We start from the raw sequence: 26,403 nt of genomic DNA, 5'->3' as shown, positions 1-26,403 counted from the left end.
TAGTAGAGCTTCCACTCTCTACCAGTAGATCTTTGTATGTGTTGAGGAGCTCCTTCAAAATTCAGACATTTTATTTTATTTTTAAAGATTTTATTTATTTATTCATAGAGACACACACACACACAGAGAAAGAGAGAGAGAGAGAGAGAGAGGGACAGAGACAGAAGCAGGCTCCATGCAGGGAGCCCAACGTGGGACTCGATCCCGGGTCTCCAGGATCACACCTCAGGCTGCAGGCAGCGCTAAACCGCTGCGCCACAGGGGCTGCCCAAAATTCAGACATTTTAAAAGTCTGCCCAAACTTTTACTTTCCACTGGGTCCTCTCATGTTTTTCTTCCTGTTTTTGCAGGCTCCTAGTGGGTCCTCTCTGGTCTCTCCAGCATGAATGGGTGAGCACTTATCACTTATATTCTTGCTTCCAGATTTCCCTTTTAAATTCTCTCTAGTCGAAAATAAAATCTTAAAAAAAAAAAATTCTCTCTAGTCTGCTGGTCCATCACTTGTACCAGCTATAACAGCATCCTCAGGTCCTTTGTCTTGCTTGTTCATTTGCCACCAAGAATACACATTGTTACTGACAGTGCTGTTGGGTGTGGAATTCTTTGCTTCAAATCAAGTCAGCCCTCTCTGTGAGTGAAACTGCTGGTTTTTATGGCTTTCCCTACCTTGGTAGAACTACATTTGCAATGACCTGGGGGTGATGGAAACAGCTTTAGGCAATAATGCCATAGACTCCAACTGTTTTTACCCCAGATTCAGTAGTTTTTCATGAGTAACCACCGAGAAGGTAGCATTTGAGAAAAGACCTGAAGGAGGTGAGGAATTATTTCATATAGATATCTAAGGATGAACATTCCTAGCAGAGGGAATACCTTAACGGCCTGAAGGTGAGAACATATCTAGGATACGAAAGGGACAATAAAGAGGCCAATATGGCTAGAGTGGAGTACCTGACGGAGAGAGTAGTAGGAAATTATATCAGGTAAAAAGAAGATTTGGGGACAGGGTATTAGAGCAGATAAGACCTTTTAGGGTATTCACTGTAAGGACTCTGGCTTTTACTTTGAATGAAATGGGGAGCTACTAGAGGGCTTTGAACAGTAGAGTTGAGACACAGTTTATTTTATAATTTTAAAAGCAGCTTTAGTGAGATGAAAGCTAAAGGGTGGCAGGATAGAAGACTCAGGATGCCAGTTAAGAGACTATTACCATCCTGATTATAGCAATGCAGGGGAGAAATGATTGTGGCTTAGATGAGGGTAGTAGCAGGAGAGGTCATGAGAAGTGGTCCAGTTCCTTCTGGCAGATTGGAGGTAGGGAGTCAATAGATTCAGATCTCTTATTTCAAGGAAATTTTCATGCATAGTATGTGAATGCTTTTTTCTGTTTCCTTTATTGAGTTCTATATTTTTTATCCCTATATTGATCCTAATTATCCTCTGATTCGATCATTTTAATGCTCTAATATTTTCTCTTTTTTTAAAGATTTTATTAATTTATTCATAGAGACAGAGGGAGAGAAGCAGAGACACAGGCAGAGGGAGAAGCAGGCATCATACAGAGAGCCTGACGTGGGACTCGATACAGGGTCTCCAGGATCACACCCTGGGCTGCAGGCGGCGCTAAACCACTGCGCCACTGGGGCTGCCCGTAATGCTCTAATATTTTCTAATTGTAATCTCTTTTTTTCTTCTTCTGAAGACTTTCCTCTGTCACATGCATTCTATTTTCATCTTTGTTTTTTGTTTTTTTTTTGGTTCATCTTTGTTTTTAAACTAGGCTCCGTGCCCATTGTAGAGCCCAATGCAGAGCTTGAACTCACAACCTTGAGATCAAGACCTCAGCTGAGATCAGGAGTCAGACCCTTAACTGACTGAGCCAACTCAGGTGCCCCTCATTCTCTTGTCTTTATGCTGAGGAAATGAGGGTAGAGAAGAGCTTGCCATTGAAGAGTTTAATCCTTTGTGGTAGATCTAAATTCTATTCTTTCTTCTAAATCTCAAAAAGTGTTTTCTATCAGGTCCACTCTATCCAATGGTAAATTCCATGTAATTCCATAGGCTTTGGCTGATTCTCCCAATTTGGCTCAATTCTCTGACAGATAGTAAGCTCCAGAGGTTCAGCCTGTCTTTCCTCAAGTCCCATAGTGGTTTGTAGAGACTCTTACTCTTGGGGTGTAATTGATGTGATGTATTAGTTTCAGGTGTACAGTGTAATAACTCAGAATTTGTATATAGGGCAGCCCTGGTGGCGTAGCAATTTAGCAGCGCCTGCAGCCCAGGGCCTGATCCTGGAGACCTGAAATCGAGTCCCATGTCAGGCTCTCTGCATGGAGCCTGCTTCTCCCTCTGCCAGTGTCTCTGTCTCTCTATCAATCTGTGCCTAAATAAATAAATAAATTAGATAAATAAACAAATAAATAAATAAATAACTATCTTAAGAAAAAGAATTTGTATATATTGCAAAATGACCATCAAAATTAGTCTGGTTAACATCTCTCATATATAAAACGTTTTTTCTTGTGACAAGAACTTTCAACATCCACTCTCCTAGCTGCTTTCAAATATGGAACATAGTATGAGCTAGTCACCTTATTGTCTGTACATCTCTGGACTTACTCATCTTATAACTCGGAATTTGAACTTTTGACCCCCTTCACCCATTATCTACTCCCCCTGCCTCAGGTAACCACCAATCTTTTCTCTATATCCGTTGAGGCTCTTGGTGAATTTTTTTTTTTTAACTTTACTATAGCTGTCTACTTAGTCTTCATTTTCTTCCGTCTGTATTGGAAAGTATTTCATATAAGGTTGTTCTCATTTCCTTCTTGGGGTTTTCCTGTCAAGTGTCCAAATATAAGAGTTGCTTTGATCCTCATGTTTTCTTTACCCAGAAATCTTGGGATCTGTTTTTTTTTTAAGTTCAGTGATATGGGAAAAAGTAGCATTTGTATCTTTACAACTTGCTTCCTGCATTATTGACTAATAGAAATTTACTGTTTCCAGTTTTTCTTACTAAAATTCCTTTGTGCTCTTCCCATTCACTCACCTCATTCCCCAGTTTTCTTGCAGCTATATTTGACCTGGGAAACGTGAAGAGAGGTTAGATACAGGAAATCCTAGAACAGAAAAAAGACCCTTGATTTGGGTAGGACAAGCAGGTGGTAAGAAAGATTTTAGGTAGTAATAAGAGGTAATATTTTACTTTGTGAAGTGGAGATGGGGATAAGATTTTTGAGATAACAGAAGATAAGGCAACTTCTTTCTGAACTAAGAAGATGGTCTGATTTTAAGATTAAAATTTCTTTTTCTTTTAATTCCAGTATAGTTAATATTAATATACAATGTTATATTAGTTTCAGATGTGTGATATAGTGATTCAGCAATTCCATAAAACACACGGTGCTTATCACAAACGCACTCCTTAATCCCCATCCCCTATTTTCCCGTTCCCCCCACTCACCTCCCCTCTGGTAACCAGCAATGTGTTCTGTATAGTTCAGAATCTGTTTCTTGGTTTGTTTTTTTCCCTAAGATTAAAGTTTCTTTTGGAGCAAAATATGCTTTTTATGATTACATTCTTTCTAGAGTATTTTCCTTTTAATAGCTAGCTTTATTTAGAAAAAATACCGGGTATTTTTTGGGTATCTGTTAGAAATTTTATACACGTAGCTGTTAACTGTAATAGTGAATGTATTTGTGTGTTTTCCCTCCAGAATCTCCATGGAGAAAGAGACATGAATGTCTGCAATGATATTTCCTGACAAGAAGTTGATACAAGAGAAGGAAAAGAGATCAACAGCTAGTGAGCAGAATTTCAGATAACCAGCATTTGGTATTTATCACCTCCAACTACAGACTTCCGTTGCCTGCTTTTAAATCAGAGATAACTACGTCAGGACCCAGACAAGGCAAAAGGATACTTTTCATCTGTATTTTTTGAGATCAAAGAAACCACAATGTCTAGAAAACAAAACTCAAAGGGTAAGATTACATGTGGCTATAAATTGTTAAAAGCATAGATGTAGAATGGTGATCTATATATTTTTAAAAGGTTCTCTTAATGTATTTTGAATGGTTATATTGTCCCTCACCCAATGCAGTACTTCTGATAGGTATAATCTGTCTCTATCTTGACTGCAATTAATTTTAGAGGAGTAAGAACATTCACAACTTTATCCATTATCTCTTTAATTATCTAAGTAATTGTGTATATTAGATTACAGTTTTGTGTGTTTCCAGTTTGGGAATTAATTCATATAACAATTGCTTTTCTACTTTTATAAATGTATTAAATTGGAATATATTTGCAGGAAAGTCAACTGCATCTAGAAAATACACTTTCTGAAGTATGGACATATGTTAGGGGCGGTGGTGGAAGATAACTTTTACTGCAGGATATTCTATATCCTGTGAGTTGATGGTTTTTTTCATTGGAGACAGGAAATGAAGCAAGAGTAAATGCTTCTAGTTTTAGATTCCTTCTTTAGCTTTCCTTCCAGGATTATTACTCACTCTAGCTTCTTATCTAAAGTAAAATACAAGATCAAAGAATCAAATACCAAGAATAGTTGGGAAAGACTATAAGATCCCTTTTTCACCTTTTTTAGAATAGCTGCAAAAATGCAAAGGGACAAATTTAACAGTAGCACTAGAACTATTATTATACAATAACTAGAATATATTTGTTAGAAGAATGACCATAGCTATCCTGGCTTTTTTCCCTCTTTGAGTTTAATTTTCAATTTAAAGTTAATGTTCTTCCATTCAAAACAAAGGTGTAGATCTAGGTCTCATGTGTTAAATATGAAGGAAAATGCTTTTAAACTTAATTTTGACTTGGTAGTTCACAAACCTCATTTTAAGAAAATAATGTACTGGAGCTGCTTGTGATTTTGAAAGCTGCAGTTTCATTGTATAGTAAATCTGTATAAAGGAAATCTGAGTTCTAAGGAATGGTTAGATTACTTAAGAGCTATTTTATGCAATGAGATTATTAACTGAAAAGTTTTTATAACCAAAGTTTGTTTCTTCTTTGTCATGGTTCAGTTTGCTTTCTTCCCAGTTATGTTTGAAACATTATCTGTTTTCCTCCTACAGATGAGAAATACTATAGTAAAAATAGGACTCCAGACTTTAAAATAAAACAGTTTCATCTAAAAAGTTAGCATTGAATCTTCAGCTACGATTGTTGAATTGTGTATTTTTCCTGTTTTGTCAGTTTTAAATTTACATATTTTAGGATTCTGCTATTAAGTAATATACATTTATAATTGCTTTATCTTGTTGATATATTGTTTTTTATTATGAAATGTTCTTTGTCTCTAGGAATATGTCTTTTTTTTTTTTTAAGATTTATTTATTTATTTATTCAGAGGGAGAAAGAGAGGCAGAGACACAGGCAGAGGGAGAAGCAGGCTCCGTGCAGGGAGCCTGACGTGGGACTCAATCCTGGGCCTCCAGGATCACACCCCCAGCCACAGGCAGCGCTAGGTGCTAAACTGCTGCACCACCAGGGCTGCCCTAAGAATATGTCTTTAAAGTTTAATTTTTCCCACTCTCTTATACTTATTGTTTTCAGGAATTATCTTTTTCATCCTCTTACTTTCTTTTTTTTGGTGGGGGTGGTACTGAAACCCTCAACCTTCACTTTCAGTGTGTTTTGAACTTAAGTGTCTCTTGCAGACATCATATGGTTGGATCTTGCCTTTTTATCCAGTCTCACAACTGCATTTTGATTACTCCATTCAACATTTAGTGTATTTATCAGAATGATTGGGTTTATGTCTGCTATTTGCTGTTTCCTAAATCTTATTTTTTCGTTCCTCTGCACCTGCTTTATTGCTGCCTTTTTATATATTTTTGTATTTTATCTTTATATTACTTTATATTTTATACTTCTTTGTATTAATTCCTCTGATTTTTAAAAGCTATTTCTTAGTTATTTTATTAGTTATTTTATTTTATTAATTAAAATAAATAATTTTATTGCTCTAGGATTGCAGTTATACGTCTTTAACTTGTCACAAGCTTCAGGTTAATACTGACTTAATTCCGGTAAAATATAGTAACTCTCTTCCAATATAGCTTTGTTTCCTCTTCCCTACTTTCATACTATCATTCATATATATATATATATATATATATATATATATATATATCCCCAACAATATGTTGTTATAATTATTACTTTAAAGAAATAAGAATTATTACTTTTGAAGAAATTTGGAGAAAAGAGAAAAAATATATATGTAGTCTTTATATTTACTCAAATATTTACCATTTTGAGTACTCTTAATTCCTTCCTCTGGATTTGAGTTACTGTCTGGTTTTATTTCCTTTCAGCCTGAAGGATTTAGTTTTTCTTGTGCACAAGTCTGACAGGAATGGAGTCTTTCAGACTTTTCTTTTTTTTAAATCTGAATATCTTTATTTTATCTTAATTTTTGAAAGATAGTTTTGCTGGCTATAGAATTCAGCACTTAGAATGTGCTTTTCCACTAAATATGTCATATTGTTGTTCCTCTGTTTGCTATGAGTCCTTTTTTTCTTGTCAAGATTTTCTCTTTGTCTTTAGCAGTTTGACTGATGGAATTTGGTATGGATTTCTTGGGAATTTCATCAAATTTTGGCCATTGTTTCATCAAAAAAAATTATTCCTGCCCCTTTCTCTCTTTCCTCTCCTGTTAGGAATCCTGTGATGTGTATATCGGTAAGCTTAATGTTATCCTACAGGTGACCAAGGAACATTTTTCTTTTTTCTTCAAATTTTTTTTCATATTGTTCTTCCTTTATTTAGATTGCTTAATTCCTATTGATCTCTTTTCAATTTCATTGATTTTTTTTTCTTCTGTCTCAAATTTGCTATTAAGTCTGGTGAATTTTTCATTTGGGTATTATATTTTCAATTAGAATTTCTTTTTAGTTTTATAGTGTCTATTTCTCTATTGGGATTCTCTTTGTTAAATCATTAGGACTGTATTTTCCTTTAATTTTTTGAAAATATTTTTATTAGCTGTTTTGAAGTTTTTATTGCTTAGGTATACCAACTTGGTGGACCCTTTAAGAGTCCGTTTCTATTGATGGTGTTTTTCCTATGTATGAGTCTTTCTTTCTTTCTTGGCTTTTTTTTTTAAGATTTTATTTATTTATTCATGAGTGAATGAATAATATTCATTCATATTATTTCATTATTTATTCACACAGAGAGAAAGGGAGACAGAGACACAGGCAGAGGGAGAAGCAGGCTCCATGCAGGGAGCCCGATGTGGGACTCGATCACCGGTCTCCAGGATCAGGCCCTGGGCTGAAGGCGGCGCTAAACCACTGAGCCACCAGGGCTGCCCTCTTTCTTGGCTTTTTTTAAACAGATAGTTAACTCTGGATTCTTATTTTATTTTCTTGAAGGTTGTTTTTTTTTTTTTTTTCTTGAAGGTATTTTAAAAATAAGTAGCCTGGACATAAACTAGGATATCTACCTCTACCTGTCCCATGTGTACAGTCACAAATGTATCTGCACATATTTTTAAATTCTAATTTTTATTTTTTACTTTTGCTTTTTAGGGATTGTCCCTGTGTCTGCAGTGTTTATTGGTCAGCCAGTGATTTAGACTGAGGTTTTGCTAAACATCTAAAATGCATAAGCTTTTATTTTCTGCTGATTAAACTGTGGGTTGAGGAGGACCTCAAAGTTCAGGCTGATCTTAAGTTTGTTTTCACTTTTACTTTCCACTGGCTCTTAGGTTTCCCCGTGCACGTGCATAGTTTCTCGTTTCCCATTTAGCTAGGAATGTGTAGAGAACAAATACAGCTTTTCTATGTTTTTTTCTTTATTTCCAGGGTTTCCCTTTTAAATTTCTTATTTGTTTACCACTCATTTAACCAACACTTCAACTTCAGGCTAGCAAGGCAGCAAGGTGGGTTTTTTTGTTGTTTTTGTTTTTGTTTGTTTGTTTTTTACATTTATTTCTAAGTTATCCACTTTATCTGAGAGAGCTGTGGAGTTTTGCCCTCCTCTCTAGTTAGCCTTCTTTGGCAATAAAGCTGCTATTTTTATAGCTAGCCCTGTCTTGGTTAAAGCTATTGTTCTCCATGGAGCAGGAGATGTGAATGGGAGCAGTCCTAGGCAAGAAGGGTACAGACTTCACCTAAGACACTAGCAGTTTCTCAGTAATTTGTTGTGGCCTTTGATTTCTACAGCCCTGAAAAGGTTGTTTCTGACAGTTTTGTTCAGTTTAATACATGTGTTTTAAGGAGAGAACTTGTAACCTCTTCATGCCACCCTCAAGCCCAGTTTTATTGTTTTAGAAAAGTACTGGTCGGGATCCCTGGGTGGCGCAGCGGTTTGGCGCCTGCCTTTGGCCCAGGGCGCGATCCTGGAGACCCGGGATCGAGTCCCACATCGGGCTCCCGGTGCATGGAGCCTGCTTCTCCCTCTGCCTCTGTCTCTGCGCCTCTCTCTCTCTCTCTCTCTCTCTGTGACTATCATAAATAAATAAAAATTAAAAAAAAAAAAAAAGAAAAGTACTGGTCCTCAGCGCTTAGAAATTAAAACAATAAAAACAACTAGTTCTTCATACCTGGTAGCTTGAATAGCTATGTAAATAGTGGCAACAAAGGACAAGTCTTTAGAAAGTGCCCTATGGTTTATGTGGCTTACTAGTTAGGTAAAAAATGCTTCTGCCAAAAATCTCTTGTGGGCCTTACCCTTGGATTACTGGAACTGTTTCTTGGGCACCCAGATGTTGAAAATCAAATAAAAGAACTTTTGGGCATCCCCAGTGGCACAGCGGTTTAGCGCTGCCTGCTGCCCAGGGAGCGATCCTGGAGACCCTGGATGAGTCCCACGTCAGGCTCTCTGCATGGTGCCTGCTTCTCCCTCTGCCTGTGTCTCTGCCTCTGTGTGTGTGTGTGTGTGTGTGTGTGTCTCTATGAATAAATAAAAAATCTTTTAAAAAAAAGTAAATAAAAGAGCTTTTGAGTAGAACCCATAGCAGATATTTGAGAACCTATTAGGTTCATGATATGAATTTATAGTGGGATAATTATGCATAATTTTAAAAAAAGATTTTGTTTATTCATGAAAGACACAGGGTGGGGGGAGGGCAGAGACTCAGGCAGAGGGAGAAACAGTCTCCCCTCAAGGAGCCCAACATAGGACCCGATCCCGATCCCAGATTCCAGGATCAGGACCTGAGCCAAGGGCAGATGCTCAATCTCAACTGCTGAGCCATCCAGGCATCCCAATTATGCATAACTTTTAACCATTTCCTGACTGATATCTGAATCAAGCACTAGATAAAAGAAACCCAATTCTGAGGGTAATCCAAGGCTGGGAATAGGTTTAGTTCTGATTCCCACAGATTACTAATGATCCTAATTTTCACTTTGAAGAGTCTTCAGAGACTAGAGAACGATGAGACAAAATGATTGTAGTTTTAACATTTTTAGGAACCCTGATTATGGTTAGGTAATCTTTTTCTCTCAAAATTGACTGTATCTCAGAATCATCGTAGAAATTAAAAAAAATTGTTTTTGAATCACTATCTCTGAGGATAGTACACTAGACTGTTTTAAACAGATTTGCTAATATTTTTCTGGACCTAAAAACCGTGTTTGCTCTATATTTATCAAATTATAATGATAATGGTAAGAGCAATGTACTTTTTTTGTTAACTTCATTTTGCACTTAACATTAGTTCTCTCTCTTCCTCTTTTCCCACTTGTAAAACTATTCAACTACAAAACACCTTCACATTTGATATTTAAACCTCTGAAACATTAAAATAGCTGACTTAAATTTCATAGTTGATTTGCATGAACGGTTTCTCAATCCCAGTACTGTGCTATTGCTTAATTGCTTCACTACTTTTTGTTTTATATAGAGCTACCTAAATATTTCTCTCTTCCTTTCCTCTGCCCTCCCCGACTTTTTTTCATTTCACAAAACTGAAACCCTGTATCCATTAAACAATAACTCCCTACTTTCTCTTATCCTAATTCCTGGAAACTACCATCCTACTTTCTATTTTCTGATTCTGTGAATTTGATACTCTTAATAATTCATACACATGGAATCATATGGTATTTGTCCTTCTATGACTGGCTTATTTCACTAAGGATAATGTCTTCAAAGTTAATCCATGTTGTAGCATGTATCAGAATTTCCTTCCTTTTTAAAGTTGAATAATATTCTATTGTATGTATTAATCACATTTTATTTATCTGTGGATGGGTACTTGAGTTGTTTCCACTGTCTGACTATTGTAAATAACATGCTATGAACATGGGTGTACAGATGTCTTTTGAAATTCCTGTTTACACTTCTTTTGGGTTTATAGCCAGAAGTGGGATTGCTGGATTAATGGTTATTCTGTTTAATCTTTTGAGGAACTGCCATTTTGTTTTCTGTAGGAGATGTACCGTTTTACATTCCTACCAGCAGTACACAGGGTTCTAATTTGTCTGCATCATCTCTAACACTTGTTATTTTCTGTTTGTTTGCTTTTTAAATAGCTATCCTAACGGATGTGAGGACTTCCTTTTATTTTATTTTTTTAAAAGATTTCATTTGTTCATGAGAGACAGAGAGAGAGAGGCAGAGACACCGGCAGAGGGAGAAGCAGGCTCCATGCAGGGAGCCTGATGTGGGACTCGATCCCAGGTCTCTAGGATCACATTCTGGGCCGAAGGCAGGCACTAAACCGCTGAGCCACCCAGGCGTCCCGAGGACTTCCTTTTAAAGACAAGAGTTATAACCTGTTTTTATTTTTAAATTTTAATTATTTTTTATTTTTTTTATGGAACACTTAATGAATTTGCATGTCATCCTTGCATGAGGGCCACGCCAATCTTGTCTGTACCATTCCAATTTTAATATATGTGCTACCACTGATGTGAGCACTACAAAGTGTTTTTATAAAGTCATAAAATTTTTAAATTTAAAGAAATTTTAATAACTATCAGAACTGACCTCTTTATTCTTTGTGTCTTCCACTTCATCTGTGATACTTATAAACATTCACTGTATGCCTGTCTTTGCCTATTAGACTCTGAGCCTGTTGGGATAAGAACTGGGTTTTGTTCTTGTATGTCTTTCTAACACCTAGCTTAGTACTTTGATACATTGTAGGCTGTCTAGAAACAAATTATGTTAATTTATAATTTTAAAAACATTTCAGATTTTTTTCTTTTTAAAAATTAAGTTTAATTGAAGTATAGTTGATGCACATTGTTACATTAGTTTCAGGCTGTACAGCATAGTGATTTGAAAACTATGCATGATGCTGTATGTTCACCACAGGTGTAGCTACCATCTGTCAACATCTTGAGATGGGGAGTTTATCCTGGATCATCCAGGTGAGCCCTAAGTGCAGCCACAAATATCCTTATAAGGGGGAGGCAGAAGGAGATTTCAGATAGAAGAGAGAGCATCATAACCATGAGGGCAAGAGATTGAGGTGATATGGCAAGCCAAGAAATGCCTACACCTACCAGCAATTGGAAAAGGCAAGGAACAAATTCTCTAGAGCTTTCAGAATGACTATACCTTGCCATTAGCTTCATTTCAGCCCAGTGAAACTGGTTTTGGACATTTAGGCTTTAGAACTATGACAGTAAATTTCCATAGTTTGAGCTACCATATTTGTGGTAATTTGTTTTAGCAGCCACAGGAAACTAATACAGAACCAAAGCAAGTGTTTGGGCCTTTTAGTTCATTGCTCTCAACCATATTCTCTTTGTTGAAAGTCACATACTCTTAATATACTTTTTAAATGCCATCTCTTTTTAGAAGTTCAATAAAGAGGACATTTTATTTTAGGCTCTAGCTAACTGTTCTACAAAAGATATCTAGAAATAATTGGCCACATATTTCTTTTTCCTTTCCTTTTAGGGGTAAAATATCTAATATAAAGGTGGGAAACAAGTAAGTAAATGTGGCTTATCTTTCTACCCTAGGCAATTTAAAAAATTGGTTGTCCTTAGAACCCGTTTAGGGCAGCCCCCCGTGGCACAGCGGTTTAGTGCCGCCTGTAGCCTGAGGTGTGATCCTGGAGACCCAGGATCAAGTCCCACGTCGGGTTCCCTGCATGGAGCCTGCTTCTCCCTCTGCCTGTGTCTTTGCCTCTCTCTCTCTCTCTCTCTGTGTCTCTATGAATAAATAAATAAAATCTTAAAAAAAAAAAAAAAAAGAACCAGTTTAAATTATTTCTTATACTGCTCATTTATGTGCTTACTACAAAAAAGAAACCCCCCAAGTTTTTCTAGTGTATTATTTTTAAAATTATTCCAGAAGGGTATGCTTGGTGCATGCAAGAATCTGTTAGACCAAAGATAGGGAAGGTAAACACTTTGAAGGGAGAATAACATAGGCAAAAAGGATAGAGCAGTTGAAAAGCTGAGTGGTGACAAATTCCTGGAGCCAAGAGACCAGTGATTGATGTTCAGGGCCTTCTGGGGTGTGAGCAGGAACTAGTGACCACCCACCCCACCTTGCTCTGGCGTAGGACCCCCCAAGAGACTGAGTCCTAGCAGTAAAGATGAGTGGAAATAGACTCACCCTTGTAGGAATTGCAACTTAGTTTTAAATTATTTCAGTACCTGAAATTGGTTTGAGGTAATATAGGTGCAAAGCAAATAGATCCTCTCTGGAAATCCTCACAGATTACTTTCATTATCAGTTTTTAAAAATAGATTGTTTAGTACACAATAAAAATAATTAGAAACATGAGGAGATGTAACAATAAGAATATGGAATATTGTCTCTAACATTAGACAATAGAACAGATACACAGGAGACCTAAATATTGGAGTCACCAGATTTAAAATAACTATTCTTAAAAGATTCAAGGAAATAAAGACAGCATGGAGAAATTCAGTAGACAACTGGCAAACTACTTTGTAATGCATATTTTAGATCTGAAAAATACAGTAATTGAAACTATGGACTCAGTGTCTGGTTTTAAAAAACAGATTGGTATTATCTGAGAAGAATCAGTGAACTGTAGCATAAGTTAGAAGAAACTAAATCATGCATAGAAAGTCAAAATATGAGGACATACAGAAGAGACGGTGAAAGACTTAGAGGCCTACAGAGATTAGTTATGTCATATGTATAATGGGAACTGCAGAAGAAAGAGCATAAGGAAGAGTATTTGAGGAGATATTGTTGATAACTTTCCAAAATTCATGAAAACCGTCAAGCCACAGATTCAAGAAGTATCAATCACAAGCAGAATACATCATAGTAAACATCATAGGAACATCATAGTAAAATTTCTAGGAAACAAAGACAAAATCTTAAAAGCAGCCAGAGGAAAAAAAATACACAGTTTTAAAAAGATCACAATCAAACCTAGAGATAACTTCTCAAATAGGAACAATAGAAGTCAGAGGACAGTGGGATGATATCTTTAAAGGTCTGAATTAAAATAACTGCCAGTCTGCAATTCTACACATGTCATATACAGTGAAAATATCCTTCTAGAATGAAGTGGAAATAAACAGGTGTTTTTTTTTTTTTTTTAAAGATTTTATTTATTTATTCATGGGAGACAGAGAGAGAGAGAGAGAGAGAGGCAGAGACACAGGCAGAGGGAGAAGCAGGCTACCATGCAGGGAGCCCGACATGGGACTCAATCCCGGGTCTCCAGGATCACGCCCTGGGCTGAAGGTGGCGCTAAACTGCTGAGCTTCCCCGGGCTGCCCAGAAATAGTTTTAAAAAACAGCAAAAAAACACAAAAATAAAACCAAAAAGATGTCACCATTGGAACCCCACTGAAAAAATCCTGAAGATATTCTGAATACAGAAGAAAGATGACCCAGTTGGAAGGTTGGAGATGGAACAAGGCATGAATAGCAAAGCAAACCACAAATACATGGCCAAGTCTAAATGAATATTGATTATATAAGACAATAAGAAAGTTTTATTAGGATTTTAAAACACATAGAGAATTATGGGGTGCCTGGGCAGCTCTGTCGATTGAGCGTCCCAACTCTTTGTTTTGGCTGAGTTCATGATCTCATGGATTGTGAGATTGAACCCCATGTCGGGCTCCCTGTTCAGCAGAGAGTCTATATGAAGATTTTCTCTCTCTGCCCTTCCCCCAACTCATTCACTCTCTCAAATCTTAAAAAACAAAACAAAACAAAAATACACAGAATTAACTTCAAAGTAGTCATGGCCTATAAATTAGGAGAGGTATATGCTTCCTTGCTTTATCAAGGAAGAGAGTAAAACTGCCAATTAATAGTATAATTCTGCAAGTCACAAATAGATGTTATAATCTCCAGGGAAGCTATTAAATTAAAAGACTGGTCACTGCATACTGCAGCATGGATAAACCTTAAGAACATTATGCTAAGTGAAATAAGCCAGTCATAAAAATACGTATAATACATGATCCCATTTATATAAGGTATCTTCAATAGTTAAAGTCACAGAAAGTAGAATGGTGATTGTTAGGAGTTTGGGGGTTATGGAGTATAATGAGTTATGGGGAGTTGTTGCTGAATAGATACAGAGATGTAGTTTTGTAAGATGAAAAAGTTCTGGAGATTAGTTGTATAATAAGATGAATATACTTAACACTACTGAACTTATGTTCTTAGAAATGGTTAAGATGGTAAGTTTTATGCTGTGCTTTTTTTAACCAGAATTTTAAAAAAGAGACTAAACAAAAGAAAACTGTTCTGAATGTGGATATATTAATATTCAGCCAGAGTAGACTTTAAGGCAAAAAAGCATCATTAGGGATGAAGGAGGGGCACCTCGTAATGATAAATCATTTAATTTAACAAAAAATAATTCTAATAACAGATTTACATTTCTTGAAGTTTTTATTTGTTTATTAGAGACAAAAAAAGCACAAACGAGGGGAGGAGCAAAAAGGGAGGGAGGAGCAGACTTTCCATCCAGCAGGGAGCCCAGTGTGGGGCTCCATCCCAGGACACTGAGATCATGACCTGAGCCAAAGGCAGACACTTTACCAACTGAGCCACCCAGGTGCCCCTCTAATAACATTTAAAACAAAAATTGGCAGAATTAAAAGGAGAAATACGTAATTATAGTAAGAGATTTTAACACAGATCTCTCTAACTGAAAAAACAAAGATGTGGGATTAATAAGGATATAAAAGTGAATTTATACCACTTTTAGAGAATTAAAATCATTCAGATTATTATTTGGTCACAGTGCATTTAAGCTTGCTATCCAAAAGTTAATTAGAAAATCTCCAAATATTTGAGTATTTAAGAAATATACATTTGAATAATAGATCAAAAAAATTAAACAGAAATTAGGAAATATTTTAAATAGAATAATAGAGATTTATGCATAAAAACTTGTGTGCAGCTAAAACCATGTTTAGAGGGATTTTTTTTTAAATTTTTATTTATTTATGATAGTCACACAGAGAGAGAGAGAGAGAGGCAGAGACACAGGCAGAGGGAGAAACAGGCTCCATGCACTGGGAGCCCGACGTGGGATTCAATCCCTGGTCTCCAGGATCGCGCCCTGGGCCAAAGGCAGGCGCCAAACCACTGCACCACCCAGGGATCCCTAGAGGGATTTTTTATTTCTTTTTTAGCTTTACATGTATATATTAGAAAAGAAGATAGGCTATAGATAAGTGAACTAAGTTCTAAGGAAATTAGGAAAAGGCTAGAAAATTCAATCTCTTCAAATATGTAGAAGGAAATAAAATCATTCTTGAATAATGGGATTCCAATATTTATGATTTTTTCCCCTTTTCCTTGCTTTATTGTAGTTGTTAGATCTCCAGTTGTCTAGAGGTAATGAAGCAAAAGAGTTAATTATGTGAGGTGATGAATGTGTTAATTGTTTTGGTCTTGGTCATTATTCCAACAGTAGCTATGTATATCAGCTTATCACATTGTGCAGTTTAAATGTATATATTTTTCAATTTTTTCTCAATAAGGTTAGGAGGGAAAAAAGTAACAAAGCAAGCATTTTTGTCTTCTCATCTCAAAGGAAAAGGGCTTAGCATTCACCATTACGCTGATGTTTACTATATGATTTTTGTGGATACCCTATATAGAAAGGCCACAGAATGTAACCTTTTCGAATTAGTGACTTTAACAATGTTGCTAGATATAAAATTATTCTACAAAAATCAGTTCACACCTACTTATACCAGCAATAAGTCATTAGAAAATGAAATTTAAAAACGGGATATTTACAATTGTGTCAAAAGTATAACATAGAAAGAAATTCAATGAAAGATATGTCAGATGGAAATGTAGACGGATGAAACAGCCCAGAAACAGAGCTATTCATCTGTGGAGATTTTATTTTCCTAAAAGGTGGTACTGCAGAGCTTTGAGGAAAAGGTGATCTTTTTTCACTTAATTCTGAGATATTTGGAAATCCATATGGAAAAAATGTAACTGTTCCTTTACTTCATACCTCTGAAGCAATTTACGGTTTAGATTATAGACCTAAATGTGAACGGTAAAACAATAAAGCTTATGAAGGATAATTTAGAAGAATATCTTTAAGACCTCAAAGAAGGAAGGATTCTTTCCTTTTTAAACCTTTTTCCTTAATAGGGTTTTTTAAATGTCTTAATGGAGTTTGTTTTTTAAAGCAGTTTTAGGTTTACAGCAAAGTTGAGGAGAGGTATAGATTTCCTGTATACCTCCTACCCCCACAGATACATAACCTCCCCTGTGATCCATATCATTCACCAGAGTGACACATTTGTTACCGTGGGTAAACCTACATTGACACATTATTATCACCCAAAGTCTGTAGTTTACATTAGGATTCTTTCTTGGTGGTGTACATTTTTTGGATTTGGACAAATGTATAATGACATGTATTTGCTATTATAGTATCATACAGAGTAGTTTCACTCCCCTAAAAATCCTCTGTTCTCTACTTATTAATCATTCATTCCACTTAACCCCTGGCAACTACTGACCCTTTTATTATTGCTATAATTTTCCTTTTCCAGAAAGTTATATAGCTGGAATCATACAGTATGTAGCCTTTTCACATTCACTTATTTCAATTAGTAATAAGCAATTAAATTTCCTCCATGTCTTTTCATGGCTTGTAAACAAATTTCTTTTTAGCATTAAATAACATTCCATTGTATGGATGTACAATAGTTAATCCATTTACCTACTGAAGGACGTCTTGGTTGCTTCTAATTTTTGGCAATTATAAATAGAGTTGATATAAACATCCATATGCAGGTTTTTGTATGGGTATAAGGTTTCAGCTCCTTTGAGTAAATACCAAAAAGAATGATTGCTAGATTGCATGGTAAGTTTTGTAAGAAACTGCTGAACTGGGGACGCCTGGATGGCTCAGCAGTTGAGCGTCTGCCTTCGGCTCAGGGCACAATCCCAGAGTCTCGGGATCAAGTCCTACATTGGGGTCCCTACAGGGAGCCTGCTTCTCCTTCTGCCTATGTTTCTACCTCTCTCTCCATGTCTCTCATGAATAAATAAATAAAATCTTAAAAACAACAACAACAACAAAAAAAGAAACTGCTGAAGTCTTCCAAAGAGCCTATATGTACCATTTTCCTTTTTTACCAGCAATGAAGGAGAGTTCCTGTTGCTCCACATCCTTGCCAGCATTTGGTGGTGTCAGTGTTCTGGATGTGGGCTATTCTAAGAGATGTGTAGTGGTATCTCGTTGTTTTAAGTTACATTTCCTTGATGCCATGTGAAGCATCTTTTCATATGCTTGTTTGCCGTCTCTATATTCTTCTTTGGGGAGGTGTCTGTGAAGGTCTTAGGCCCATTTTTAAATTGTGTTGTTTCTTATTGTTGAAAATTAAGAGTTCTTTTTATATTTTGAGTAACAGCCCTTTATCAGGTGTCTTTTGCAAATATTTTCTCCTGGTCTGTGCCTTGTCTTTTCATTCTCTTGACAGTGTCTTTTGCAGAGTAGGTAGTTTTAATTTTAATGAAATCCAGCTTATCAATATTCCTTTCATGGGTTATGCCTTTGGTGATGCATCTAAAAAGTCATTGCAAAAATCCAAAGTTATCTAGATTTTCTCCTGTATTATCTTCTAGGGAGTTTTATAGTTTTGTAGTTTACATTTACATCTGTGATCCATTTGGTGTTAATTTTTGTGAAGGACGTAAAGTCTATACTTAGATTCATTTTTTTTTGCATGTGAATGTCTGGTTGTTCTAGCACCATTGTTGTAAAGACTTTCTTACATCAGTTGTATTGCCTTTGTTCCTTTGTCAAAGATCAGTTGCCTTATATCTGTCAGTCTATTTCTGGGCTTTCTATTCTGTTCTACTGATTTTTTTGGTCTATTTTTTTCACCAGGACTACACTGCCTTGAATATTGTAGTTTTATAATATGTCTTGAATTCATGTAGTGTCAGTTCTTCAGCATTGTTCTCCTTCAGTGTTGTGTTGGCTATTCTGTGTCTTTTCCCTCTCCATATACATTTTAGAACCACTTTGTTGATAACCAAAAATAAGTTGCTAGAATTTTGATTGGGATTGCATTTATTCTGTAGACCCAAGTTGGGAGGAACTGACATCCTGACAATATTGAGCCTTCCTATCTGCAAACATAGACTGCCTCTCCATTTATTCAATGCTTTAATTTTTTCCCTCACGGTTTTATAGTTTTAAAGGTCTTATGTATACTTTGTTAGATTTATATATAAGTATTTCATTTTGTAGGATGCTAATATAAATAGTATTGTTTTTCATTTCAAATTCAAAACACTTCTTCATTGTTTTTATATGGGAAAATGACTGACTTTTGTATATTAGCCTTGTATCCTGCAACCTTGCTATATAAACACTTAAAAGATCCAGGAGTTTTTAATAACATTAATTTTTAAAAATTTGTTACTGAAATTTGTAAGCTTATAAAAAATAGAAAAATACAATGGACTCCCAAATACTCATAACTCAGGTCCAATAATTAACAACACATTGCCAATCATTTTTGGCTATACTTTGATCCACCCCCAGGGGATTATTTTGAAACAAGTTTCTAACATTATCTCAGAGAAAGAGGTTTTTGTTTTTTTTTTTAAGATTTTATCTATTTATTTGAGAGAGAGCATGAGTTGGGGGGCATCAGCAGAGGGAGAGGGAGAAGCAGACTCCCCGCTGACCAGGAAGCCCAATGTGGGACTCAGTCCCAGGACCCCAAGATCATGACCTGAGCCAAAGGCAGACACTCAACCAACTAAGCCACCCAGGCACCATGAGAAAGAGTTTTTAAGTAGACAAAAAAAGCGCTAATCATAAAGGAGAAGAGTGAATGTCAGTGCCTTATTACATTAAAATTAGGAACTTCTGGGATGCCTGGGTGGCTCAGTGGTTGAACATCTGTTTTCAGTTCAGGTCATGATCCTGGGGTCCTAGGATTGAGTCCTGCATCAGGCTCCCTGCAGGGAGCCTGCTTCTCCCTCTGCCTGTGTCCCTTCCTCTTTCTGTGTGTCTCTTATAAATAAATAAATAAAATCTTTTTAAAAAATTTAAGAACTTCTCATCAGAAGGAACAGTTAAGAGAGTTACAAGGAAGTCACAGAATGGGAGAAGAAATTTGTATCATGTTTAAATGATAGAGAACTATTGCAGATCAATAAGAAAAAGACAATTCTCCCTCCAAAAGCTAGGTTAGAGTAGTCATTGTCAGGGAAAAGAATAACAAAATTTATAAACAAATGAAATGAAAATTAGAACAATGAGATACTACTGCTCTTGCACGGGAATGGCTAAAATTAAAAAGATTAATAATATATTAATGAGTGTGAATATATGAAATAATAAAAACTTTCAAAAGCTGCTATTGGGAGTTTAAATTGGTGCAGCTACTTTGAGAAGCTGTTTGACATATGTACTAGAATTGAAGATAAGCATACCCTATGATTTAGTTTTGTTCTTGAGTATTCAACAGAAATGCATTCCCAGGTACATCAGGAGATTTGTACAAGAATATTAAAAACAACATTGTTGGTATTGACCAAAAACTAGAAGCAACCCATTGTCCATCATTTATCTAGCAGACAGCCCAGCTGTTCATCATTTGTCCATCAGTTTTCTAGCAGAATAAATAAATAATGAAATACAGTGAAATATTATTCAAGGTAAATGAACAAACTACATTTACTTGCAAAAATATGCATAAATCTTACAAACACAGTGTTGAAACAACCCATGCACCAGAATAAAATACATGCAGAATCATTACTCTCATAGATAAAAGTAAAACTAAACCATAATATGTAGGTATACCTTCTTCAGTGGTATCAACTATGAAGAAAAGTTTGGAGAATGGTGCCTTTGGTGAGTGGGGAGAGATACTAAGAGAAGGGGGATATGAGGAAGGCATCTGGGGTACTAGATCTTTCTCATATTCCTCAGTTTTATTTCTTAACCTGAGTAGTAGTATTTGAGTGTTTGTTTTGTGATAAATTATCAAGCTGTGATACATTAATCTGTGTGTACACTATAAATATGCTATATTTCACAATAAAATTATTTTTATTTTTTAAAGATTTGTTTTAGCATGAGTGTGAGTGGAGAGGGGGCAGATGGAGAGGAGAGAGAATCTCAAGCAGACTCCATGGTAAGCATGGAGCCTGAAGCAGCGCTAGATCCTACAACTCTGAGATCATTACCTGGGCCAGAATCAAGAGTTGGATGCTTAACTACTGAGCCATCCAGCCACCCCCACAATAAAAAAAAAAAAATTTTTTTTTAAGATATTTTATTAGGAGAGAACAAACTTAGGCAGCCTGGGTGGCTCAGCGGTTTAGCGCTGCCTTCAGCTCAGGGCGTGATCCTAGAGACCTGGGATCAAGTCCTATGTCGGGCTCCCTACATGGAGCCTGCTTCTCCCTCTGCCTGTGTCTCTGCCTGTGTCTCTGCCTCTCTCTCTCTCTGTCTCTCTGTGTCTCTCATGAATAAATAAAAATTTTTAAAAAAAGGATAGACGAACTTAAACAAGTTTATTATTTAGGTAATTTGTGTCTTCATGTATAACACTTAAAAGCTAGTATCCACCTCATGGTAATTGAATGATTATTTGGAAATAGAAATATTTATAATCAAAGTAGATAACTGATCCATAATTTTTCTAGTTTAAGAAAGAAGAAGCAGACAGATTTAATTCTTACTTGCATGAAGGCTAATGAGTAAAGAGTAACAGATTTTGCAGTGCTTTGGTTTTATGAGATGGGGTGGTTTTGTTAGATATAGATCATGCAATTAGGATTGCTTGTTCATTTCTATACTTTGAAGCACAGGGATTGGGATGGGCTGGAAAGGAAAGATTTTTACAGTGCTAGAAGGAACATCCAAAGCAAAAATATTTTACAATGACAAAAGAATATCTCTCAGATCTAAACAAATTAGTTCTCCTACATATGAAATGAAACACAGTGTTTTGGGATCTCTGGGTGGCGCAGCGGTTTGGCGCCTGCCTTTGGCCCAGGTCGCGATCCTGGAGACCCGGGATCGAATCCCACATCGGGCTCCCGGTGCATGGAGCCTGCTTCTGTCTCTGCCTCTCTCTCTCTCTCTCTCTCTCTCTGTGACTATCATAAATAAATAAAAAAATAAAAAATAAAAAAAAAAAAAAGAAACACAGTGTTTTAAAAAATTATTTCCTTTTCCTCGCTCTCCTTTAGATTCTCAGGAATTCTAGCAGCTAGTCTGTACTGAGCTTAGTAATTGAAGATTTATTTGACTTTTTAACTATCTTAGTTCTTAAATGCTTTAATTACATTGACTCATTGGAACTAAGTTTCTTTCCTAAGATAGCTGGTTAGAATTCTTGAGAATCTAAAAGACAGTGAGGAGTAGGAACTAATTTTTTTTTTTTAATGGTACATTCAGTTCACCTAATCCATGTTAAGCCAAGCCCAGAACTATGGCATATACTGTATAACATCCAGGAGTTAACAATCTCATTAAACAGAGAAATTTCATTTAAATCTAAAAATGAGGGTTTGACTTAAGAGAGACAGAAAATAGACCCTTGGTAGCTAAAATTATATTTTTCTTTAGACTTAAGTGACCAGCTCACACAGGCATTTTATACGACTTGATTCATTTGCAGACTGATTTTCTGGTTTTCTGATTATCCAGATTCCTTCTCTTTTTTTCTCCTGTTTTTACTGGCTGTCCATGTTTTAACCACATCACAATTTATTATTTTTCTTTAAAGATTTTATTTATTTTAGAGAGAGAGCACGAATGGGAGGGGCAGAGAAAGATGGAGAGAGAGAAGCAGACTCAAGCAGACTCCATGCTGAGTATGGAACCTGATGTGGGGCTTGATCCTAGGACTCTGAGACCATGACCTGAGCCAAAACTAAGAGTCAGACACCCAACTCGCTGTGCCACCCAGGTGCCCCACAATTTATTTTTTCCTTTCCCCTAAAGCAAGGAGAGATTAGCAAGTAGAAACATAAAACTCATGACAGTATTTCTCACTACTTGGAAATAAAGATTTAACTAAATATTTAATTTTTATTCTACTTTAGCGCCCCATTCCATTAAAGAGTTTGCAAATTGGGTGTAAATAGATACCAAAATAATCATCATGTGGCTTCATAATTTTTTAAGTAACTATTTAAATTCGTGTAATCTCTGGAACTACATAAAATATTTTGTGAATAAGGCATTACTCAGAGATGATCTAGAATCAGCAAAGGATGTGTGGTGATCTTAGTAATTGAAGATTTGTGTTCTTCCTTTAAAAAAAAATCATAGTTCTCAAATGCTTTAATTTGTTTAATTTGCAAAATTGATTTTTTTTTTCCTGGAAAAGCTAGTAGAATTCTTGAGAATCTCAAGGACAATAAGGAGTAGGAAAGAATTTTTTTTTAATTTTTTTTTTTTTTTTAATTTATGATAGTCACAGAGAGAGAGAGAGAGGCAGAGACATAGGCAGAGGGAGAAGCAGGCTCCATGCACTGGGAGCCTGATGTGGGATTCGATCCTGGGTCTCCAGGATTGCGCCCTGGGCCAAAGGCAGGCGCCAAACCACTGCGCCACCCAGGGATCCCGGAAAGAATTTTTTTAAAGCTATGTGTTTCATTTCATATGTGGGAGAACTAATTCCAAACTAATGGAAGGTGGCATGGAGACAGAAGAGATTGGGCATTAAAATCAGTATCATTGCCTCCTGGCTATTCTCAAGAGTACATTACTAAGAAGATTTTTGAAAGGTGGATAAAATTTCCTATCCAGTCACCATTCTTGGAGGAATTTATTATTTGAGCCAGTAAACCTTTTAAACAACAGGACCCCCAAGAATTCTTGGAACTTAAGAAAAAGAAGCTTATTCTGTTACACTTGATGGAAACCTAGGAAAATATATTGGTAAGAGTAAGGTAGGATTCAATTGCTTGTTTGTGTCTTTAATAATAACCCTGACTTTCCAGCAAGCTCCACTTGGAAAAATTAAAACTCATTGTAAAAGTTTGGAAATTTCCCAGTGTAATTGCTTTGTCTTAGAAGAGGCACAACATCCTTCAGAATGTAGTTGAAGCATTCAAAGGAACAAAGAAAAATTTAATCAGCTGTTAAGACTATATGAAAAATGAAGGAAAACAAAAGTCCGTTTTCTTTCATTGAAGACCCACTTAGCAAATTGGTAATTGAAGTGTGGATTTTTCTGAACATGTAAAACATAGTAGTATCTGAGATGCCTAGGAAGGCCAGTTGATAAGACTGTAAGTCTGTATCCTTGCAGTCTACTGAGAAGATTTTTCTGTTTGGCCATCGGCAACCAAGATGGAAATTTCTTAAATAACTTTTAAAGAACTAAATATAAAAAAGTGTTAGCATTTCAGAAGGCTATAACAGTACTAGACATCTTACAAAATGGCATTTTGACATAGTTTTTCTAAATTTCCCATCTAAGGTTTGTTCCCTTTCCAAGTCTGACTCTTCCTTTTTTTTTTTTTAAGATTTTATTTATTTATTCATGAGAGACACACACACACACAGAGGCAGAGACACAGAGGAGAAGCAGGCTCCATGCAGGAAGCCCGATGTGGGACTCGATCCTGAGACTCCAGGATCACACCCCGGGCCGAAGGCAGGCGCCAAACTGCTGAGCCACCCAGGGATCCCTGACTCTTCATTATTCACATATTTTCTTTATCTTTTATATGTCTTTTTTCTTACAAAAACAGTCATAATTCTTCTAAGCTTAGGTGGTAAATTGACAGAAGAGAAAATTGTGACCTAGGGAACTGAAGTTGGTGGCCTCTTCAAAGTTTCAAAGTTGTGAATATACTCTAAGCTTTAGCTAGTCATGTCTATGTCGGTAACTTTATTCTCCTTGCATTCACATTTATATAATATAACCTGTGTCCCATATTTGTCATTAGTGTACATGTAGAAACTGAAATCTACTTGTCATTTTATTTGTGATTTATATGTGAATTATTCTCAAAACTGTCATGAGAAAAAACAATTTCAAGAGCCTGGTTATTGTCTTTTAGGTGGTTGAGTATTGGCTGTGTTCAGGTTATTTAATTGCTCATGAGATACATTTCCATAAGAATTGACACTTAAATAACCTCTTCTCTTGAGTCTACCTTTTAATTTTTAAGAGGAAGTTGATACAGTTTGAGAAAATATGACAAGTGATCGTAGTCATTGTTAGGTTACATCTAGGTTTTCTTACCTGTGGGTTTATTTGCATTTAATTGGAGGATCTTACTCTATGGCCTCTCTTTGACTATGGTGAAATATGAATAATTTTGTTATCCAGCTTGTTTTATGTTTGTGTAAAGAATATCAGTGTATAATAACAAGAATCTGAGAGCTTTAGAAGAAAGGTGATATACCAAGATACTGTTAAAATAATGGCAACTTGAGAACTAGTTAAGTTTGGTGAGCTCAGCATTAAGGTTGTATAGCATTAAGCTTTTGTCTCTGTCATTGATTCTGCTGTAGGTTTCTTATGTGACTTTGGGTAAGAAATGGTACTGTGACTGATTTTCTCATCAGTGTAAAATTGAGTTAAAGTATTCTGGGGGGATTATAATTCCATATTTCTCTTCACTCGTCAGAAGGGATAGCACAGTAATTTGCCATCTATGTTAATGGAAAAACATATAAACAATCTAAAAATCATAAATTTTTAGTTGTTGAATTCAAAGACACAAATTAAGTAGCTCCTATAAGAATCCATGCCTCGTTGTGAGTCCCCACTATACTCCATTCTGCGATAAGCAACCTGGAATTTGGGGGACAGGCTTTTCCAACAAAGTAGGTAGCCTGCTCATAATCAGATTGAATTCACTTCAGTGCTTTCAACACACACTTACTGTGTGTTCATAATATTAGTTCTGGTAAAAAAAAAAATTATATATATATATAAAATTAGTTCTGGTAAACCTTTTTAGGACCCTGAGTAGTAGAACTTTTAATAATCTCCGCCTGATAGTAGTGCTATTGTGGGGGCTATTATATGTATTTAGTACTGTGCAATTTAATAAACTGATGAACAGTTGCTATCCTATTGAGATGGTTATTTATTTTTGACTGGTCCCCTGCACTAGAATATAAAACTCCTTAAGAGACCAGAAAACATAGATGTCTTATTCACTAGTGTATTCTTAATACCTAACTTGGCTCATGGTAGGTGTTTACCAAATATTTATTGCAGGAATTAATTTGGAATCTCAGCAAGGGATCCTTACATTTTAAAATTTACATTAGAGATCTCTGTGTGGCTCGGTGGTTTAGTGCCTGCCTTTGGGCGTGATCCTGGAGTCCCGGGATCAAGTCCCATGTCGGGCTCCCTGCCTGGAGCCTGCTTCTTCCTCTGCCTGTGTCTCTGCCTCTCTCTCTCTCTGTGTCTCTCATGATAAACAAAATCTTAAAAAAAAATAAAAATAAAAATAAATTTACATTAGAAGAATGCTATTTTCTTAGTATATTTTATAATCAGAAATTTTTTAAAAATTTATTTGTAGTTAAAACTTCTATAAAATTTACCATTTTAGACATTTCTAATTGTACAGTTCACTGGCATTAAGTATAGTCACATTCTGTGTAACTATCACACTATTTGTCTCCACAACTTTTTCACCTTGCCAAATCAAAATTCTAAACAACAACTCACTGTTTCCTCCTTCCCCCAACCCCTATAGTAAAGACCACCCTACTTTCTCTATTAATTTGACAATTCTAGGTATCTCACATGAATAGAATCATATAGTATTTGTCATTTTGTGACTGGCTTATTTTACTTAGCCTAATGTTGTCAAAGTTCATCCATACTGTAGCATTTATTTGTCAGAATTTCCTTCCTTTTTAATGCTGAATAATATTCCATTGTGTGTGTGTGTGTGTGTGTGTGTGTGTGTGTACATTAACATACATTTTCTTTATCCATTAGCCCCTTGATGGACAC

The 26,403-nt window shown here is 35.9% G+C and overlaps 2 protein-coding genes and 1 non-coding gene across 3 annotated transcripts in view; 2 read left to right on the top strand and 1 right to left on the bottom strand.

The window, feature by feature from the left end:
• The window catches only part of DNAJC22 (DnaJ heat shock protein family (Hsp40) member C22), a 90,836-nt gene extending 86,986 nt beyond the window's left edge, over positions 1–3,850 (top strand). Inside the window, exon 5 of the mRNA XM_077870174.1 lies at positions 3,717–3,850. The gene's annotated coding sequence lies outside the window, so the exon portion shown is untranslated. The remainder of the gene's footprint in view (positions 1–3,716) is intronic.
• The window catches only part of SPATS2 (spermatogenesis associated serine rich 2), a 67,172-nt gene continuing 44,611 nt past the window's right edge, over positions 3,843–26,403 (top strand). The window contains exon 1 of the mRNA XM_077870164.1: positions 3,843–3,984. Coding sequence (XP_077726290.1) covers positions 3,960–3,984 — 25 coding nt within the window. The 5' untranslated portion in view covers positions 3,843–3,959. The remainder of the gene's footprint in view (positions 3,985–26,403) is intronic.
• On the bottom strand, positions 10,794–10,903 carry LOC144297781 (U6 spliceosomal RNA). The gene has a single exon (XR_013364646.1). It is a non-coding gene; the product is annotated as a U6 spliceosomal RNA (small nuclear RNA).

This window comes from Canis aureus, chromosome 25 (genome assembly GCF_053574225.1).
Source record: "Canis aureus isolate CA01 chromosome 25, VMU_Caureus_v.1.0, whole genome shotgun sequence".
NCBI classification, from domain to species: Eukaryota; Metazoa; Chordata; class Mammalia; order Carnivora; family Canidae; genus Canis; species Canis aureus.
This window is presented reverse-complemented; position numbering and strand designations above follow the sequence as displayed.